The sequence below is a fragment of the Macrobrachium rosenbergii genome, chromosome 7 (genome assembly GCF_040412425.1).
Source record: "Macrobrachium rosenbergii isolate ZJJX-2024 chromosome 7, ASM4041242v1, whole genome shotgun sequence".
Taxonomy (NCBI): Eukaryota; Metazoa; Arthropoda; class Malacostraca; order Decapoda; family Palaemonidae; genus Macrobrachium; species Macrobrachium rosenbergii.
In genome coordinates, this window is record NC_089747.1 from 18,331,525 (window position 1) to 18,353,147 (window position 21,623).

The window sequence follows — 21,623 nt, forward strand, 5'->3', positions numbered from 1 at the left end:
TATATTCAGGCCCTCTGCTTCTGGTGTATCAGAATATCCCCCTCATAAATCTTTGTCCACAAAACTTTTCTCCCCAAAGCTGTCTTCTGTTGTTACCAGCCCATCCTTCCTTTTGACAGGTATTTAAGACAAAATTTTTCACCCATGGATATTTTATTAAGGATTCTGTAGGCTATCCAAACACTGATGCCACTCTTTGAATACTTGGCTTTGTCAACATCATGTTTATTTGTTTAAGTATTCTCTCTCATATGTTCTTGATATGCATTTAACTTCACTGGCTACACTTCAGTACCTTGTATTCATCTCCTCCATGAAATTTGTAATTTTTTGCTTATGTCTGTCCTTTATTGTACCTCAGGTCTCACCTGGTATCCAAGATTTCTGTCTTGTCATCCCCATAACCTAGTGTTTCTATTCCACCAGACTTATAAATATTCTTTGATGTTAAATTAGTTATAATCTTTGGTTGAATTCTCCTCAGACATGGGTTTTAGAATTGCAAATCTATTTCAACATTCAGTTGCCAAAGCTTCTCATTGTTCATCTTCAGGAGTAAGATGATCACTGTCAGCAACTGTTCCAGTATTATTTATCTTTGTCAGGTGATCTGGTGTTTGTGACTCATTTATAAGAAGTCTTAGTTGTATGTATAGACCACTAGGTCAAAATACTTGTGTTGGCCAGAGTGGTTTGTTCTTGTGTAAGTCAATAGGATATGCATAAAATATTGAGCATAGATAAAATTTTCTTTAGAAATTTGTGGTCATCATTTTTTATTCTTGAAAAACTTGTTTTAACTAGACTTGATAAACTGTAACTGATTTTGTCATTTCTGTTTGTATATATTTCATCTTAAATCCAATGTCTTATACATTTTTTGTCATATTCCCTCTATGGGTTTATTGTGAAATCAGTTCTCACCATGCTTCTGCCTGATCTCTCATCAGGTCAAAGTCTTCATGTAACCTTTTTTCTTGATTCCCTTTGTCTTCCTACATTGCTTCGTCCTGCTAGTTACTTACGTGCTGCCTTTCTAACTAGGAGTTTCTTATCCCTTACCATGTGTCTTGAACTATTTCAGTCTTTAAAGTTTGAATCATTATCATAGTTTTTTTCTAGCCTCTTGATACCACATTTTTGCCAATTCCTCATTTATAATACCATGTTCTCACCATACTTTGGCCTTGAATTTTGAAGGAAATGGAAAAGCTCTAAAATTCATTATAATGAATAAATGGACAAATGTATGGAACTGCGCCTGGTAGTAACAAATTTGAAATAAAGCTTAGTGTTGGAATACAGGATTCGTCATAGCCATATCAATAGGACAGATACTTAGTTTTGATGCGTGTAGCATTAGTTACTTGTTTGATGAACAGCCCACATGATCCAGTCATAATATATGTGGACTGTAAAGAAACACTAACAGTTGAAACATTTTTTCTGATTTATTGGAAATAAATCAGTTACGAAATTGTATCTGACTCTGTTTACAGTTAGTACAATTATGAAATTATTGAAGAGCTGTTATTTAATGAATGAAACCTTAACAGGCTTCTGATAGCTAAATAAAGTAGCTCACTGTTGTGGTAATTACTTATACTACTACTATGCTCCGTGAAGCGGGGTTAGTGCCATAAGAGCACCTTATGTATGTAGTCCACTGTAGGCATTATTATGTAATTTTCTTTGCAGTGTCCCTAGCTGCAACCCCTTTATTCATTTTTACAGTACCTCCATTCATATCCTCTTTCTTCCATCTATCTTTCTTCCCTCTCCTAACAATTGTTTCATAGTGCAACTGCGAGGCTTTCCTCCTGTTACAGCATTAAAATCGTTTTAGTCTTAATTTCCCTCTCAGCACTTGAATGAACTCATAGGTCCCAGCTATTGGCCATTGTTTGGCCTAATTTTATATTCATCCATGAATACTGTTAATAATAATAATGATAATATAATAATAATTAACATTCTATGGTCACAACTTTTTAAATTCGGTTTTCATTGTCCTTAGCAATGCTTACTGTTCTGCATGGAAAAGTAGTGGCCTAATTCACCCATTGTAATTTATTCTCCATCTACTAAGACACATTATCAATTTTATCCATTTTGCTGATACTCTTTCTTAATACTCTCAAGTCTTGCTTCAGAGCCCAGTGTCCCCTAAGGTAACGGAGTGCTCTGTCTCTTATGAGGGCTGGTAACCTGTCACTATATGGTTTTTCCATTCCTCTCTCTTCCCCAGTGCTTGTGTAGTACAATTTGGTCTCTAAAAACTTCTGACTCCATGTATATTTTGTAAACCTGAGCTCGCATCGTATGGCACCATTTTCAGTCCTCTCTATGTTCCACTATTCCACCTTTTAAACATAGACCAGCTTCTAGTGGCCACCTGTTCTATTATTTTAGTGTTTTTTCATTACTTTGATAAAATTACAAAGGCTGTGGATTTGATAAAATTACAAAGGCTGTGGATTTCTCTCTTTCTAAAATTACAAAGGCTGTGGATTTCTCTCTCTCTCTAAAGAAGGCAGTGGAGGCATAATTATTTATTTTATGGCTTAGTGATCCCAGTCCTATATTGTCTGGAATTCTAAATTGTGTTCTCGGACTTTTGTGGCTTTATTCTTTGGTGACAGAATGGTTGATGTAGCTGTATATTGACTAGTAGTCTAACTTAATTTTTAAAAGTTATATTTCCATATAAAAAATATTAAAAGTTGAGCCACTTACGGATTTTGGAATATAAATCTAATTGGATTTTCCATAGCTCTAACCAAAAAAAATTTAATAGAAATCCAGTGAAATTCATCATTTCCAGTTTGGGATATTTTGTGAATGACCACCTAATTAGACTGGAAAAAGACAACTATTGTTGTAAGCTGAAAATTCTCAGTGATGTTTATGACCCATTGTAATATTGTATACTTGATGTAATTATCATAATTATAACATCAGAAATAAAAATGCATGATCATAGCATTGGAAGATTTTACCCCCAAGTCAACAAGATGAAAGTGCTCAAGGTTATACTATTGGTAAAAAGCAGTAAACTAACTTTTAAGGGCTTGGAAAAGAACACACAATTTTATTCTTATATCCTGTTGAAATTAGGAGAGGGGGTCGTATGTTCTGGAGGTTGTATATACCATCATATATGGTACAGTACATTATTCAACTTTGGTTTTTTACACAAATACAGTTTGTTCCTACGTAAATACAAGTGAAGAAAATCTCTCACACGTAGCTGAACAGTTAAATGAAAGGTAGTTGGATGGTTGGCCATATGGTGGTGCAAGTGAATGCAGTTACTAGCAAACCACGTAGCATCTAAAGCATCACTTTATCTTGTGACCATGTTGAGTGAAGTACTACTGCTCTCCCATCTCCCTTGGATGGACATAGCTAAGTTATGTTCCACTATCTCTTTTTATGCTTGAATTTTGTTTGCATTTTCTGTAGTGTTTCTGTTGCAGTATTTTTTCTTTCGTGGAGCAACATAGAAGTGAGGGTCATGGGCAAGCATGCGGCTGCTTCATGTCTCCCACATCTGTAGACCATTGAAAGTTTTGTTTTCATTGTCAAGGTAAAAGAGAGAGTTTTTCTCCATGTGAGGGGTATGCAGATTGGGCCTCTCAGTAGGAGAGGTTTAACAACGAACGGATGGACAAAAGTCATTCATCTTCTTTGTTGGGGAGTTCTCCTTTGGTGAAGTTGCCAAATTCATGTGGATCTTTTTCCATTAGACATCAATCATTGTGTAGACCTCTCACATGCTTCAGTGGTCACAAGGGGAAAGCTGCTTATTCTTCTCATGAGTGTTCTCTCTGCATTCCCAGTCTTGCAGGGAGGGGCTCCTAACTCCTTGAGGGAGTCTGGGAAGAGCAAGAGTAGACCCCACAACTGTCCGGAGCATGAGAGGTTCCTAACTAGAGGATGTGCAAATTTCCACACCCCACTTTGTGGGTGGGAAGAAGTAATCCAGCTCCTTTGTTTCTTTCTAACCTGTAACGTCCTTTTAAAAAAGAGAGAGAGAGCTCTGATTCCTTCTACCTCTCCTTTAGCTCAGGTTGAGAGTTGAGTAAGCAATGCTTGGTCTCATTCTGTGCAAGTCTCTTCAGATTCCAACATTAATGGAAATGACGACTAGAGGCACGTCTCATTGTACCAACCCCAGGAGGTTTTTGTCTCACTGAAAAGATCAGCATCTCTGAGGTTCTGGTCTGCAGTCGTCTTTAACTATGGCAGAAGAAGGGTTGACTCATTCCTAATGGGAACCTGCATCTTTGGAAGGTTGTTCACCTCTGGAGCCCATAATTGGTTAATTGTAGTATTGTCATGTCATGTCCATTATAAGCAAAGGATCATGCTTAGGACTTATGCAAAAACCTTGGTATGCTTTTGGACTTCATGAAGATTAAAGCCTTCCCGGTGCCCTGTCATGTATTCAAGTTAATGAATTATTGAGCAAAACATCTCTCAACAGGCACAACCAGCTTAGAGTTCTGGCAGTGTATTCTCAATCTTTTAATGTCTCGAGAAATTTGTACTTTACATTCGCTGTCAGCTGTGATACCTCCTATGGTAACTGAAAGTTTTGGTCAATTTACCTTCGTTTCCCTTCCATCTTGTTCTATATAACGGGGAAGTAAGGTAATAAGAACTTTGATAATGGTTGAACTAGGAAGGGATTTTATATTTTATTTATGGGTAACCAACAAACATTGCCTGGAAGGGGTTCCCCTAATCTCCTCTCTTCCATATATGCTCCTGTTCTTGAACACCTTGAAGAGGGGTTGGGAAGCTTACCTTAAAGAGGACTTCATCACCAGATGGTGGATGGAAGCACTGGCTCCCTTGCACATAAGCATTTTGGAGAATTAGCTGTGGCTACTTCTCATCATTTGAAGACAAGATGAAGGCTCACTCTGTGGTGTAGATCAGTGACAGCATCACAGTATTGGTGTTGCTCCAAGCTCTGCCATCTAGCAATAGTGATCCATGAGTGTACAGCTCTCCATTCAGTAAAACTGTTAGCCAGGTACATTCAAGGCAGCCAAAATGTTCTAGCAGACCAACTTTGTCGCCCAGGTCTGGTGATTGGTCTCTTTATCCTCTTCTAGATATTTGCAGCCAGAAAAAAAAAAAAAAAAATTGTAGATCCTGGATAGGGATGGGAGATGCATCCCAACATCCCTTGGACAATCTGGACATAAGCATTTCTACCTTTCAGTGTTCTTTGAATGTCTTCAAAGAACAATCAACAGGTATTCATCACTGAACCTACAGAAGACCTTGGTAGTTCCTCTGGCAAAAGGTAGAATGGTATGCAGATTTGGCCAACTCCTCTTTGTCAACCCCAAGTTCAAAGATACAGTCAGTCAGTTCACTCCCTTTCTTCACTAGTGGTTGTTATCTGGTGTATCTACTGAGAGAGAGGGTTTTCTCTCAGGGCTGTGCAGAAAATATCAGGCTATCTCGTTAGGCCTTGTACCAGTGTTTCTCAAGGAAGGGGTCCATTTTCTGATTGGTGTTGTAGAAGGGGTAACACTCCAATTGGAGTCTCATTTCAGTTGATAACAGACTTATAGTTCTTTGCCAAGACAAGTACTTTTCAGCCTTTTATTAAGTGTTTAAACAAAAGAGATTGAATCTCTCCACCTCGATGGAATTGTCTACGGTGATGAGGAATTGAATCTCTCCATTTCGATGGAATTGTCCACAGTGATGAGGAATTTTGAAGCCTGGTCCCCCTTACAGAACTTTGCCCTTCAGATTTGGACATTTCTCTGGTTCTATGGAGTTTTGACTGTAAATCTCCTTATGAGCCAGTGTCATCTGCCTCATACAAAGATTTTAACTTTGAAAGATTGTTCTTCTTTTGTCAGGGCCTTGGCAAAGAGAGTGGAAGAATTGCATGGAATTTCTTTAACTTGTCTGGTGTTGAGAGGGTTGGTCAGGACTTGCTTTTTATCTAGGTTTTGCCCTTCTACAGAACTTCGCCCTGCAGAGTGTTAAGACTGTGGTTCTGTGGAGTTTGACTAAATCTCTCTGGGTCTGTGGAGTCTGACTAAATCTCCTTATGAGTCAGTGTCATCAGCTTTCACAGAGATTTTAACTTTTAAAAAGATTGTTTGTCTTTTGGCATTGTTTTTGGCCAGGAGAGTGGGAGAATTGCATATTTCTTTATATTGTCTGGCACTCAGAAGGTGGGTTGGTTAAATCTTTTTTTCTCAAATCCCTGTTTTGAGCCAAAACTCAGAAACCATCCATTTCTGATCATAGGTTCAAGGTTTTATCAGTTCCTTCCCTCTTGGATTTTGTTGGTGGTCCTTCTTGAAAAGGACCTGTGCCTTGAGACGAATGCAGTAGACTTTTCTGTACCGGTAGACATAAGTGTCAAAGAATACTATCTCCTTTTTGGCTTTGTTAGGCCATTCAGATGGCATGTAGAACACCTTGGGATTCATCTTCTCTCCAGTCTCATTTGAGAGCTCATGAAGTTATGGATGTTGCCCCATCACTCACTTTCCATAAGATGTTCTCAGTTTCCCAGGTAATGAGGGTGGGAGCATGGTACATCACTCTTTTAACAAGTCCTTTTGTGGTTTTTCCTTAGGTCTTTTGATGGCTGCTCAATAAGTTGTGTAACTACTGGTGTTTCTTTTGGACTTATTAGAGTCTTATCCAAGTACAGTATTCACCTACTTTTCTTTAAGAAGTATGGATGTAGTATGTGTGGGGATGGGTCCCTTCCCCCCCCCCCCCTTTCCTCTTTGAGCACTAACTAGTTCAAAGTACACACTGAAAATTTTGTTACAGGTGGATACAGTATGAATAACCATTTCTAGTTAATCTATAATGTGTATCCTTCAGTCGCTTGCCTATTCAAGAGAAAGGCAACATGGTAAGAGCCTATACTAATCCTTACTTAGCATTAGCCACATGGAGTCTTGCGTTTCTTAATCCCATTGCTGTACTTAATAATAGTTAGGGTGTGCTGCATACTGACATGTCGCTCACTATGAAAAGTGGTGTGCATTGTTAGAAGTTCCTTTCCTGTTTTCTAAAGTTTCCTTCACTGGTCTCCTTCCCACAGGGTTTGTAATGGGTTCTTGAGAATTTTCATTGTGGACATCTTTTTCACCCAGGAACATTTCCTTGTAGATGGAATGTCTTTTACAGCTACTTTTGGGACAGCCTCTCACTCCAAAAAAAAGCAAGTCTCCACTTAAAAGGCATTTTTATATTCTTGTAGGAGTAAATACATCTTTGAAAGGGTGCGTCCTTGACTCAAGGGATTCAATTTTACGGTGCTAACAGCATTTTGACAGCACTACGGCAAGAGTAGGCATCAAGTTAACAGTGCTTAAACTTGATGCAACATCAAGTTACGGCGCCGTAAGCGCTGTTTAAAGTGCTGATAATGATGAAAAATCGACTTGCGGCAGAAATCAACGTATGGCACGCCACTGGAATGGATTCCTCGCCAAAAGTTGAGGACGCACTAGTTTGTATTTTCCTAGGTATCCAAACTATAGCAGGGTGATAGAGGTAGGATATAAATTAAAAGGCTAAGTCCCGAAGGCAAAAGATGAAGTGATGCTTCAAATGCCAGGAGGTTTGCTGGTACCCTTACTCACTCAATAGCACTACCATACAGCAAACTTTAACTACTTTCATTCACATGTACAGGTGTGTGAGGAAGGTATTCTTCACTTAAAAGGCTTTGATTTGTATCACAGTACTAGAACTACAGATTACCTTTACAAATTTTTATATATATATATATATATTTTTTTTAATTTGTGTCAATTTTATTCTTATTGAAAATGATTTGTCTAATATGTTAATATATTTTTCTAGCCAAAGAGAAAATTTTGTATTTAGCCTGTATGTATGTCATTTCTTCAAGAAATACACCAGAATCTTCATTTAACAGTAGATGTGTTTAGTTCATTACTGCAACCTGTTGGTCTCGTTTAAACATTTATATAAATTTGCAGTTACATTGGGTTTTGAAAGATAAAGTTAAGTCAATTAAACATTTATATAAATTTGGAATTTATTGGGTTGTTGAAAAATAATTAGGTCAAATTGAGCGATTTTTCTCCATAATCCCATAATTTATATTAACCCCTATTTAATATCTCTATGAATCCTTGTACATGATTGTCAGGTGGCGGGATTACCAGCCACTTGCCACATATTCCCACCCAGTGGATTTTGGGATGCGAGTAGAGAAGTTTTTTTTTTCGCATTGTTTTTATTCGTATACATCATACTTTTTTTTTTATCTTGGAAGTATATACTGCATTTTATTATCTTCACCTAATTTACTTTTGCTTTTCTGCATAACCTTGCATTTAATTGACTCCTTCGTTTGTCTTTCACAAAGTTTGACCTTGACTTTACAATTTCCATTTCACTTTAGAATCTCTGGTTCCTTTTTAATCGCAATCACATTAGTTTTAAATGGGATCCTTGGTTTCCAGTACTTATGTGTATTTTCTGTAGCACCCCATCCATGTAACCTAAATTTCATTCAGAGTGATGAAGATGTTGGGCTTGGTTGAAAAATTGAAGGAAATGTCAATCCAAACCCATCATTTATATATAATGTTCAGCCTCCAAACCTGTTGATTGCTCTAGACTAAACAAAAAGTGAGGTGGTTGTCCACACAGAACCCAGATTATATTAGGTCTGTATGCATGGTGGTGGCTGTTCTGCCAGCAGATGATCTTTTGATTCAGTATTGTTATGTTTAGGAATACAGTGGGTCCCTGCCTATTCGCGGTTCCAGATTCGTGGCTTCACCTATTTGTGGATTTCTCTGTGGGACATATATACACATTATTCGCTGAAAATTCGCCTATTCACGGTATTTTTCATAGAAAAATATTCACAAATTACTGTATTTTCATATTTTCATGACTGTACTTTTTGTGATAAAACTTGAAATATTCAGGTATGAATTTTTTTTTTCTTTTTTTTTTTCTTTTGTTTTGAACTTTATCAAAATAAGCAGTTCTAAGTGTTTTTAGAGGGGTGTCAAGCTTTCGCAGATTTTAGCTATTCCGGGGTGGGTTAGTGGTACACATTCCCCGCAAATACCAGCGGTCGACTGTAGTGGAGATCTCAAATATGGATAATTGAAGTGGCTAGTTAAATTGGAAAGTGTTTTTGAAAGACCACAATACTTTACTAGTTCAGTTTCAGTCTTGTATCTTGGTACAAGGTGCCTGCCCTGTCAGAGTAGGTATAAGAAACTGGATTCAGTGGTTTAGTATTTAAAAAGAATGTAGGCTGCTTAATTGGGTGTTGGTTGTATTTCTATGATGACCAAAGATAGCCATTTAGCAAGTCTTGTGTATCCATTTCCATTGTAGAGAGGGCATATCATATGAGCAGATATTCATGAGAGTGAATGGGTGGAAAACTTGACCACAGTACTGATTTTTCTCATTAGGAGAGTATCTTTCTGTAAAGTTGGGTTAGAAATTTTGTGGGGTAAATATCAAAGTTGATATAATTATTACAGTATTTTGATTTCACAATTTTTTTGAAGAAATTTATATTTCTCCTGCTACTGTATTTTTTTCATGATTTTAAATTTAAACAATGTTAATCATGTCTGGCTTTTATCTGATTAATAAGTTTATGTTGAATTTAAATAAAAAAAATTTTTTTTTTTTTCCTTGAACAGGGTCGAGGTTGGTCTGGTGGCAGCTTTACTCAAAATGTGGGCCCCAGACCGCAGGGACCTGCAAGTAACAACAAGAACTATGTTATTCCTCAATCTGCATTTAAGGTATACCTTTGTGTGGCTACTAGGCATTGTTTTATCTTTGTGCGTACAAACACGGCTTTCTGTAAATTGAATATGCTTTAAATTGCATTTCTATCTATTTACTATGTGGACTAAAAAAATTTTTTTTAATTTTTAACAGTGTGGGGGGACTGTATATGGTGCTTTTACTGGAAAGCATCAGTTCCCTTTAGACAGCATTGAAGCTGTCTTACCTGTACTGGCGAGGAGGAAACGGATGACCCGTTCTGATCTCCAAACTTGTGATCCATGGAGACTATTAATGTCTCTAAGGTGAGATGTGCTTTTGTTACAGTTTAAATAGCCACCTAAATTCACTTTTCATTTTAAAAAATTTTCCCAAGGGTGTTATCTTCATTTTAACCACAAGGTCCAAGTTTATTGGGGGTTTCAGGAAGGAAAATTTTAATCAGTATATTATTGTGTCTAGGAAATGTAAAAGCAATTGCAATTTTTAGCTACTAGTTTTTGTTGGGATCATGCAGGTACATACTTTAGGGCCCATCCAGACCATTGGGTAAAGTTTATCCAGTATCTACAGTATGCCTGCATTTTCATATAAGTAGTTGTCAATGGTAATATATCTGTTGCTGGCAGGTAAATTTTCTCTAATTAGGAATTGATTATGAAATTAGATGACTTATCAGGTACAAGAGAAAAAGTTCTTTTAATCTTGGATTGTAAGTTTTTTTCTTTTTTTGGATCTTGGTGTGGTATTTTTTTTTTTTTACTCTCCTATTGAGAGAATTCTAGGCTTTTGATCTGGAAGGGATGAGTACTGAAATTCTTTACCAAGTCTCTGTTTACATGCATATTAGTGGCCAAAACAGCTTGTGTGGATAATATTTGCAGTGAGGGACCCTTTTTTTATTTATTTTTTTTTTAAGTTACTTTGTAAAAAGGTCTCCTAATTACCTAATTATTGATGGGCTTTGGTGCCCAGTTATTTGCTGCTTACTTTTATACTGGATTGTGTATTATAGCTGTAAAAAGGCCTCCTAATTATCTAGTTCTTGATGGGCTTTGGTACCCAAGTTGTTGTTGCCTACTTTTATACTGTGTTGTGTATTGTAGATTACAAATACACTGTATTTAATTGTTATTGTTTCCTGTTAATTTCAGATGTGGTTTAGCAGCAGAAGTAACTTGGGCCCTTGATATTTTAAACATTTTACTGTTTGATGATCAAACAGTTGTATATTTTGGTCTTCATCACATGCCAGGGCTACTAGAAGCTCTCATAGAGCATCTAAGAAGAGGTCTCATTAACATGTTCGATATTTGTTCGGAACTTGAGCTAGGACGTGATGATGAAGCAACGGGGGCTAACAAGAGAGTCAAAGTAAGATTTTTATTTTTTTAATGTAAAAGACATAAGCTATTTTTACTCACATGGTACATGAAACCAACTGGGAAATTGTTTTGTCATCTATGAAAAAAATTTTAAAATATTTTAGAATATATTGAATAAATATGAAATTGACAGGGTTCTGTGAAAATATGCAGGATGTGAAGTTATAAGTGTATTACTGTATTGATGGTATATAAGATGGTTAAAAACAAAATTCAGAACTTCATCTCGGGTTGTATATACAAATGTAAGGCCTCCTCCAGGCTACTGTATCCCCAATGCTCATTACTGCTGGTTAATTTCACCGCAGATGGTCAGTCCTGCCAAACCCAACTCCAGAATCATAATTTTTTATTAACCCTTAAACGCCTGTTGGGCGTAGCAAACGTCGACTAAAATTGTCTGTTGAATGCCGTGGGCGTAGCAACGTCGACTACAAAAAATTTCAACCTTCGGTCAACTTTGACTTCGACCGAAATGGTCGAAAAACGCAATTGTAGCTAAAACTCTTACATTCTAGTAATATTCAATCATGTACCTTCATTTTGCAACAAATTGGAAGTCTCTAGCACAATATTTCGATTTATGGTGAAATTTTGAAAAAAAAAACTTTTCTTACGCCATGCGTAACAACTTTCGGCGAAAACTTCAGAAATTCTTTTCGTCATTTTGTCGTAATTTTTGCACTGTTCTATATTAGCCGTTACATAAAGTTTTATATATGAAAATGTGTGCAATTTCATGTACAATACAACAGAAAATAATTCATGGTTGTAGCTTTTATCAGTTTTGAAATATTTTTCATATAAATCACGATAACTGCCAAAATTTCAACCTTCGGTCAACTTTGACTCGACCGAAATGGTAAAAAAAACGCAATTGTAAGCTAAAACTCTTACATTCTAGTAATATTCAATCATTTACCTTCATTTTGCAACCAATTGGAAGTCTCTAGCACAATATTTCGATTTATGGTGAATTTAAAAAAAAAAAACATTTTCCTTACGTCTGCGCGGTAACTCTGCCGAACATCTCAGAAATTCTTTTGTCTCGTTGTCGTAATATTTGCAACGTTTTATATTAGTCATTACATAAAGTTTTATATATGAAAATGTGCACAATTTCATTTACAATACAACGAAAAATAATTCATGGTTGTAGCTTTTATCAGTTTTGAAATATTTTCATATAAATCACGATAAATAGAAAAAATTTGACTTCGGTCAATCTTTAACTTTCGACGAAATGGTCGAAAAACTTTAATTAAGCTAAAACACTTACAGTCTAGTAATATTCAATCAATTAGCTTCATTTTTCAACAAACGGGAAGTCTCTAGTACAATATTTCGATTTATGGTGAATTTTTGAAAAAAAAAATTTTTTACGTCCATCGGCGTTACTTAATTCATGCATCATTTTGTGATAATATTTTCTCTGTGTTGCTTTGATCGTTTTAAAATTTGTTATATACCAAAAATCATTGCAATTTAGTGTACAATACAACTAAAAAATATTAAGTCATTAGCTTTAACCGTTTTGCTTTACAGCGATTTGTATACAATTATATAAGAGTTTTTTTTTTTGCCGTCATATATTCCAATATTTATATATGATAATATATTTTTTTCATTTCTGATGGTTGCATACTAAACTTCAGGCAATGACAAAAAAAATGAGCCAAAAATGAACTCTTAATCTTAAAAACTAAGCGTGCTTTGATATTTTAGAAAAAACCTTTTTCGGCGCGCATCTTTGAACGCAACGGCATACGGGAGACATTTTTGTAAATAGGGCTTCGGCGTTAAAGGGTTAATGTCAGCACTTTATTATTATTATTATTATTATTATTATTATTATTATTATTAGCACTGTAAGGTAGGGTTAGTAGTGACATTTGATGGTACTAGCTGATCCATCATCATGCCAAAATATGACTTGACAAAACTCGTATAAAAAATCAGCTGGAAATGACAAATGAGACATACACAAAACTGAAAGGAAGTAAATGTTAAAACAGTAGCCTGGTAAAAAACATTAAAGGCCACCAAGAAACTTGATGTCACATGAAGCATGAATTGTCATATATATGCATACACATGAGAATCATCATTTCATTCAGCCTGGCTAGACTAATAATTCATTACTACTTCTTATAAACCACTTGTCATAAGCAGCAGTAGTTACTGACATGACAACTGAATTGAGAAAAGGCTGTTGGTCGTTGTTGGTTACTGTAACTAATGCATGTTTATCGTGAGTTGCATTACACTAGTTGACATGTTAAAAACTTGCTAAATCTCCAGGAGGATTCTTTAGCCCAGCTTTGTTACTTAACAAAAATATCTGAATAATGTCTTTCATACAGCAGTGAACAGCGATAATGATGGTTATGTTAACTTAGGAGAATGCAAGTGGTGCATGATTACAATATTGATATTTTATACGATATGAAAATAATTTCATAATATGTGATGCAGTGAGTAAAACTATAGTTTTATTAAATTGTCTTTGTTGTAAATACAATTTTTTACTTATGCAAATTTTTACTGTCGTAACAAGCCAAACGGGCAAACAGTTCACACACACGTTTTGGTGGCCTTGCTATGCCACCCAGACTAGGGCCATCTATTTTCAGCTGTTGGCACGCCAAACCAACCATAAGAATGACGCACTACCCTCCACAAAGAAGAAATTCAGTGCTTAGAATTTTGCATAAGGGATTGTAAACTTGCACACACAAGTTTTTTTCCTTGAATATCATGCAAATTTGGGGCTGCATCTTTTATGCTGTCAAATACAGTAATTTTCTCTTTGGTTGATGAGCATTTTTTTTGGTGCCCTGGTTGAATTTTAATTTGGTATGCATGCATCTTGGGTTTTAAAGTTCAGGTTTAAATATCCGTGTTATTTCTTGATGACTGTTATGATCATTCATTTTTATGAACCTTCCACGGACTTTTTTTTTTTTTTTTTATCTTTGTTCTGAATGTAAGTTTACTTGCTTAGGTTGTATGCACAAAATAGTGGTGGTAACATATCCCAAGTAATACTTTCTATATTTTTAATTTAGATATTTATTAGTCTTGAAGTTGGGTATGAAATTTTCTAGGTATTTTATTAGTATATATTCATGTATCATCATTGTACTGTAACTCAAATGAAAGAAATAGCTTATTTCAGACTAGGATGCAAGAATGAAACAATGACACTGCAATTATTTTGTTAGTAACCAACCAACCAGGCATTTACTTTGCAAATTGTTTGTATTAGCTATTCTGTTGTTTGTATTAGCTTTTACAGAATACAGTTGATTGTAGATGCAGAGAATTGAAAAGTTGTGATTTACCCAAGATATTCAAAGAATGGATGATTGCTCCATGGCACTTGTACAATTTTGTCAGGTTCATTCTTAATAGCAAGGCTAATTTCTAGTAATTTGGTATTATATTTAGCCTAAATATATTTTATTACAATGACTAAACAGCATCGTATATCAAGCTGAGGAATAACTAAGTTAAGGATTTTTGCTGTACAGCTTGTATCTGTTTTGTGTTACAAATGCATAACCCTATCTATATTTTTATAGGAGGATTCCCCTATCATGCATTGAAAAATCAGTGAATTGTTGTTTAGGTTTCTTTGCAACAAATAAAATTGAAGTGCTGGAGTGGTGAAGATTACTGATACGATACGATAGGTGAGAATGAGAGGGTTTGAACACCTGGTAAGGATAAGTTAGGAAGAAGGATTGTAGAGAACTTACATGTGGAATCTGTAAGGGATAGAAGGTCGAGAGGAAGGCAAAGGATTGGATGGTGTGATAAAGCAACGGAGGATTTGGAGAAGGGCTTAAAAGAGGACAGTGGTTTCAATAGAAAAAGTTGAAGATGAGGAGGCAAACTGACCTCTTACCTAAGGAAAAGTGTGTTTTAATATTTTTAATTTCTTTTATTAAGGTAATTTGCACGTTTTAGGAGCATAGCATTCAATTCAGTATAATACAACTTTGAGGTCTTTAAATTTTTCTTATTCATACTGTATGGCGAGACTTTAATTTTGTTTCAACTTTGCGAGACTTTAATTTTGTTTCAACTTTGCAGGCAGAGCAACATGATGACACCAATAGACCATGGTACCTTCGACCTCCTCCATCACCCACCTTGGAGTTAGATCTCGGCAGATTAGACGATGATGACCCGAATAATAAAGATATAATTTTAAAAGGGTCAGAGGATTTCACGCTCGTCACAAAAACAGGGAAATCTGTTAAATTTGTGAAACGGGATGGGGAATTGTTTATGCGGGAAGGGAGTCGGGAGTGGGATAAATGGGAGGGTTTTAGCTCAGGAGTGGATACTTGGTCAGTAGGTGGAGGAGAGTGTACAGCCCATATTATCTGCACTATGCAGAGTTCAGTTCCCCCGCTTGTCTTCACTAGGTTGCTTCCGGATAAGGACGGTAAAATTGCCGATGTGAAGGTGGAGGAAGTTGTGGAAGTGAAACAGGAAGTTGTGGAAGTGAAAAAAGAAGTAGTAGTGCCGGAAAAGAAAGTAGAATCGGTACAAATTGTTGAGGAAAAAACTAAAAAAGACAAAGTAGTAGATTTACTTGCTGAAATGAAGGAGAAAAAAGTGGAAAAATTAGAAACGCTTATATCTAGGGACAAGTGTGACTCAAAAGAAACGGAGTCAACAGACAAAATAATCAGGAATAGGGTTAATAATGCGAGGAAGAGCAGGTTAGATGAAATATTCAAAAAGCTAAAGAAAGAACCTGTTGATGAAAGTAGTGACAATAAAATATCTAATAAAGACACTAAGGAATCTTCAATAACAAAGAACACTGAAGTGCGTGTAGAGCCAAATTTAACCGTTAAACAGGAACCAAATAGTGATAAATCTACGGATAAAAAAGTAGATAAACCTGAAGAAACTTCTCATAATAGGCAGGGGGTTAAAGAAAAACTAGAGAGGCGAGAAAGCAGTAGTTCTAGAAGAGAAAGTGGAGGGTTTAAACGGCCGTATGAAGATCTAGAAGAAGAATCTTGGGGTCCAGATGAAGCCTCGTTAAGCACAACTACTGAAGGGCAAGATTGGTTAGCTCGGCGGGTGATGTGTGTTGGTACTGTTATTAGAAATTTGTCCTTCATTCCAGGTAATGAAGAAGTAATGAGCAAATCTGCTTCTTTGTTAGCTTTATTGGGTAAGACAATCCTTTTACATCACGAGCATCCTCAGCGCACTCCTTCCACTGCGCACTATGATAGGGACGAGGAAGCAGATCTAAGTGATTGGTGCAGCTCCTTGGCCCCAGACACTCATTGGTGGTGGCCATACCTCCATCATGTGCATGAGAACACATTGGTCACTCTTGCTAACATGGCAGGTTACTTGGATTTGTCCATATATCCAGAAGAGATCTCAAGACCATTACTAAATGGTTTACTACACTGGGCAACATGTCCTGCATCTTATGGGCAGGACCCATTGCCTGGTAGTGGAACTTCATCGCAAGCCGCGCTATCACCTCAGAGACTGGCATTGGAAACTTTAGTGAAATTGTGTGTCCTTGATCAAAATACAGATTTGGTCTTGGCAACACCTCCGTTCTCACGCTTGGATAATCTTTGCGGACAGTTGACTCGGTTTATGTGTCGTGGTGAAGATCAAGTATTACGTGAGTTTTCGATTAATTTGTTACATTATTTCTCTGCAGCAGACTCTGGTGTGGCAAGAGTCATAGCCATGCAAAACGGGTGCGTTTCCCTACTTGTGGCATTCATAGAAGAAGCTGAGGCAGCAGCTATGAATGTAGCAAATGTTCAGGGTGTGACTGCTTTGAAAGAAAACCCAGAGTTAATGGGAACGAGTCTGGATATGGTGAGACGATCTGCTAACACATTGGTACATTTGTCACGAGTGCCTGCCAATGCGCGGGCGTTAGCGAACACCGAAAACAGACTGTTAACGTTGGTTATGAGCCAGATACTTGACACCTATGTGGCATCACAGTTATCACAGGTGTTATATAATGTATCCCATGTGCAAATTGATTTTCCTCAATTTTCACCCTCGCCCTCACCACCACCACCTCCGTCTCCAAATACAGCACAAGCCCCAAAGCCTACTAATTCCACTCCAGATGCTCCAATGGAAGTGGAATCGTCAGATTCCACTGTTAGTCAGCCTGCTTCTGTTACCACCCCTACTTCTACGTCGGTTAATCATGATTCTGCGTCAAATGATTGTGATAAGTCTGCTGCATCCCAAAACAGTACCCCCACTTCAACCACCACCACCACCACTTCTACCCCTACTTCTGCTGTTACCTCTACTCTATCATCTTCTTCCAGTAATTCAACAGTTACCACTACGACTGCCAGTACCCCTACACCTGTCTCGACAACTGCTTCTTCCCCTACCCCAGCTGTTACAGCTGTTTCAACAACAGCTCCATGTACACAACCAACGTCAGCAGTTACCGCTACTCCTTCACCTGTCACAGCTGCTGTACCAAGCTTAAACAAAGTTTCTAATCCTAATTTAACCTCTTCAAGTACATCCCTATTTAATCCTCAGTTAAATCTTTCTTTAAAGCCAGCCAATACCCCTGCAATAGCCGGCACCCCTCCTCAAACTACAAAATCAGAATCTGCTTTGCCAAAATCGGAGACTGTGACTGCTGCAACCACCACCTCTACATCCACCCCAGTCCCTTTGGAAACCCCAGCAGCAGCAACGGCAGGAGCAACGGCGGCGGCAGCAGCAAATCCCTCATCTTAGTAGTGGGTGGATAACCCCAGTGAGTGTGTAGGCCTCTCTCAGCCATGTGTGGTACAAACTGTGTGGTGGGGGTGACGCTATGCCCCCTAGGGTCCCCCCCAGGTCCCAGGGCCCCTCTAGTGTCTCAGCTGGGCCCTTGCAAGGACCACCTCAGTGATATCGAGTCCTACCAGGTATTAGGGCTCTCAGTGTTGTGTACAGTAATTAAAGTAAGATGATGTGTGTCCTGCTATGAGCAGTGTCTGTGAATTATTCTAAAGTGCGAGTGTAGCCAGCAACAAGTCTGTGAAAGTCTGTGTATTTGTACTTTTCAATGTACAGAAATCTGTACTCATCTCAGCTGTATTTCTTGGATTTAAAGAAAGTTGTAGAAAGAAAAGTATTCAGAGAAGCAGTCTTTCTTTATCCTTAATGATATTACTTAATCTTTTCCTTATTTATATGTTGTAAATATGTGTTTTTTATCCATTGTAATCCAATTTGGTTCTATATGTTTTTGAATTCAATGGTAGATAATTGAGGAAGGATTGAGAACTGTACACTTCACCCCACCTGTCTGTATTTCATGTCCCAAGAGTCAAAGTTAGAATTTAATCTTTTCATTCAGAAAATGGTAGTCTGGAAAGTAAATATCTCGAGGAAGAGTTCCATTATTTTTATTCATAATTAAACTTATAAGTCTTAGGTATTTCTATAATGTTTCATTAGTAGACATGCACTACAAATTTAAAGGCTAAGGACCTGTAACTTCGTTTGAATGGAAGTAAACCTATTCTGTAGCCTTTTTTAAGCCAATTAAATTCTTTTGAAAGAGGTACCGTTAATTGCACCAATTGTAAATTCTATTTGAAACATTACAGTCCCTTCTACAAAGAACAGAATATTTTAATTTTGTTTTTTTCCATTTCTTTCTCATTCTTTTTGTATTTGTCAGTATATTTGATACCATGAAATTCATATTTTTGTATGAATGGTTGACATGTGAAAAGTATAGATTGTAACTGACTGCAAGGTAATCATTCAGTTTCCCGTATCTTGCCAAATTCTCACCAGCCAAAATGGAAGGCTTCTGTTGATTGATAGACTGTGCCAGGTAGTTCAGAATTAGCCTAGAGTCCGCTTTTTCTAAAAAATGTCTGTTAATTTTTTAATAATTTTCTCTTAAGTTGAAAAAAAATAAGTTGAAAGGGAAGTAGACTACAATTCATATGTTGTGTTCTAACCTAATGTATATTTAAATAATTATTAAAGGAAATGACTCTTGATGTTTGCTATGAATGGTTAAGATTTTACGTATTTTTGAAGTTGTAAAAATAAAGCCCAATTTATCATTTTGGGACATAGTACACAATAACCTTAAGAACAGTGGAAGTGTTTCTTAAAGTTACATGGATAGTCTTATGTATAAAGTGTTGTATATATATGTAATAAAGGAATTGGTTTCTATAAAATGAGTTGTAATCTGATTTACAAATTATAGTAAAATATTATCCTACCACAAATGCTGCATGCGTACGAGAAGATAGTGTTGGTGTTAGAAGTTTTACTTGAAAATTTTTTTTTTCTGTTATATATAAAATTTTTAAGTTATTTTGGTTGATTGCATAATGGAGTGTAACAAGGAAGTGCCTTGTATTGTGGAATTTGGTGTGGAAATGCAAGTTTATTACAACTAGAACACCATAGAAACTAACTCCTTGACATATGCACTTCATGTGTTGACTAGCATAGAAGATAATCTGCTAGCTTTTTGAATATGCTAGAAAAATGTCTCGGTGGTTCTCACATGTAAATATTAGATGGACAGTTACATTTGTGGCAACATTGACCTTGAAGGAGAAGGATCACAGATGTTAGTATTCAGGTCACTTCTAAGAAATAAGTACTATGGACATCCCAACCTGATAATTTGAGTGTCCGTGTCAGGAGGGAATTTAAAGTTGATGATTACAACCACGTAAGAATAGGAATAAGTAACCTGTATGTACTAATAAATCCATTGTAAGTTTTGAGTATTCACAGTTGTTGCACCAGCCAAAGTAATAAGGATCCTTACTCTTGTGCAGTGACAAATTTTTAAAGAATAAAATTGTGGCAGGTCTAAGTGATCAACAGCTAAGAATTTAAATTTTTAGACATGCCACTATCAGTGATACCAGCAGCTGTTGTTGAAAGGCTTTTTGACTGTAGGCAAAGGTAAAACTACACTTGTAGTAATAGGAACCTTACCAAACCTACATTTGAAGGTTAAAGTAGTATATATAACCATTCTCAAAAAGAAAAAGATATTCTCACCCAAAAGTAGACCTTGCGCCAGTGATAAGTAATCTCGAGGTAACAAAAATGTTTCCTTCAAGGAATATGCAACTCTCTAACAGTATTAGTCTCTGTATATACTGTACCTGAATTTTAAAAAATTCCAGATGTAGGGAGCAGAGTGCCTCATTTTCAGTACCATGGAGCAGGTTAATGAGCCACAATGGTATTTAACCCACTTTGTTTTAGTTCCTCAATTTCTGTCGCCCAAGTCCAGGTGGTCTGGTTGAACTACCTCATGAAGGATCATCTCAGACACATTTATCCAGTCAAGGACGCTAAGTCATATTTTACAATTTTCAAGTTAAACTTTTTGACATACCACAATAAAGTGCAAGTATTCTGCTATAAATGGAGACCAGATTGAGTATCCTAGCAAGAAGAGTAAATTGATGGATGGTGATCTAGCAGGTTTGCGTATCTTGGGTCCTGAGAATTCCACTTTAGCCAGTTGACTGGAAGGGTTAAATGCTTTGGTAATTTATACAAATTCCTTTAATGAAATAAACTTAAAAAATAGATATAAAGCTTCTTAGGCAGGGCTTATGAAATAAAAAAAAATTCTAATATGAAAATGTATCTGAATGACCATGCAAGAAACAAAGCTCGTTCAATTGTTTGAACAAAAGAACTAACTTGATTACAAGTAGTTTATGAGTAAACAGAACTGTTTCAGAAAAGCTCGAGGTGATTTTCCCTCATCTCCAGCTATTTTCTGTTAATTAGAAAATGATACTGGATTCCTCTGTATGCTGCCATGACCACTTTTGCTATCCTTGCTGTTACTGAATTGCTTTAAAACTTGGACATTTGAAATAATTAAATCAAGTGTCTCGCTAATTAATGAAAGCTGAAAGTGGTTACGTGTATAGTGCATGGTCAGTCCATGGATCAGCCGTAAAAATGATTGTAATAACATTGCAGATATTTAATTTTAGGTGACCACAAGTGGTATGGAAATATAATTCCAAAAAGTAACTTTGCACAAATAAAAGTTTTGCTTTACTAATTAAAGATGATAAAAATGTAGAAGTATGTTGGATTCTTGTCTATTTGGCCATTTAAGGACTAAGCCAATTAAGCAGCCAAAACTGTAATTACTATAACATGGTCAAACATAGAATTTCCTACATACATATAACATTTTATAAAAGCAATTATAATCAATGGCAATTATTTGAAACAATGAAGTTAAACCAAATCAATGTTATAATATGGAATTCGTCATCTGAATAGGACAGACTATATTTAATGAATGAATAGTCCACATTATCCAGTCCATGTATGTAGACTACAGTAACACACACACAATTTTAGTTTGAATGCTCAAATACAATTGAT

General features: G+C 36.4%; 1 protein-coding gene across 42 annotated transcripts in view; it reads left to right on the forward strand.

The window, feature by feature from the left end:
* The window catches only part of osa (trithorax group protein osa), a 106,620-nt gene extending 87,200 nt beyond the window's left edge, over window positions 1-19,420 (forward strand). For all 42 annotated transcript variants that reach the window (XM_067106740.1, XM_067106713.1, XM_067106726.1 and 39 more), the window contains 4 exons: window positions 9,711-9,815; window positions 9,955-10,106; window positions 10,956-11,175; window positions 15,285-19,420. In XM_067106740.1, the coding sequence (XP_066962841.1) occupies window positions 9,711-9,815; window positions 9,955-10,106; window positions 10,956-11,175; window positions 15,285-17,966 (3,159 nt within the window). In that variant the 3' untranslated portion in view covers window positions 17,967-19,420. The remainder of the gene's footprint in view (window positions 1-9,710; window positions 9,816-9,954; window positions 10,107-10,955; window positions 11,176-15,284) is intronic.
* The last annotated feature ends 2,203 nt before the right edge of the window (window positions 19,421-21,623 follow it).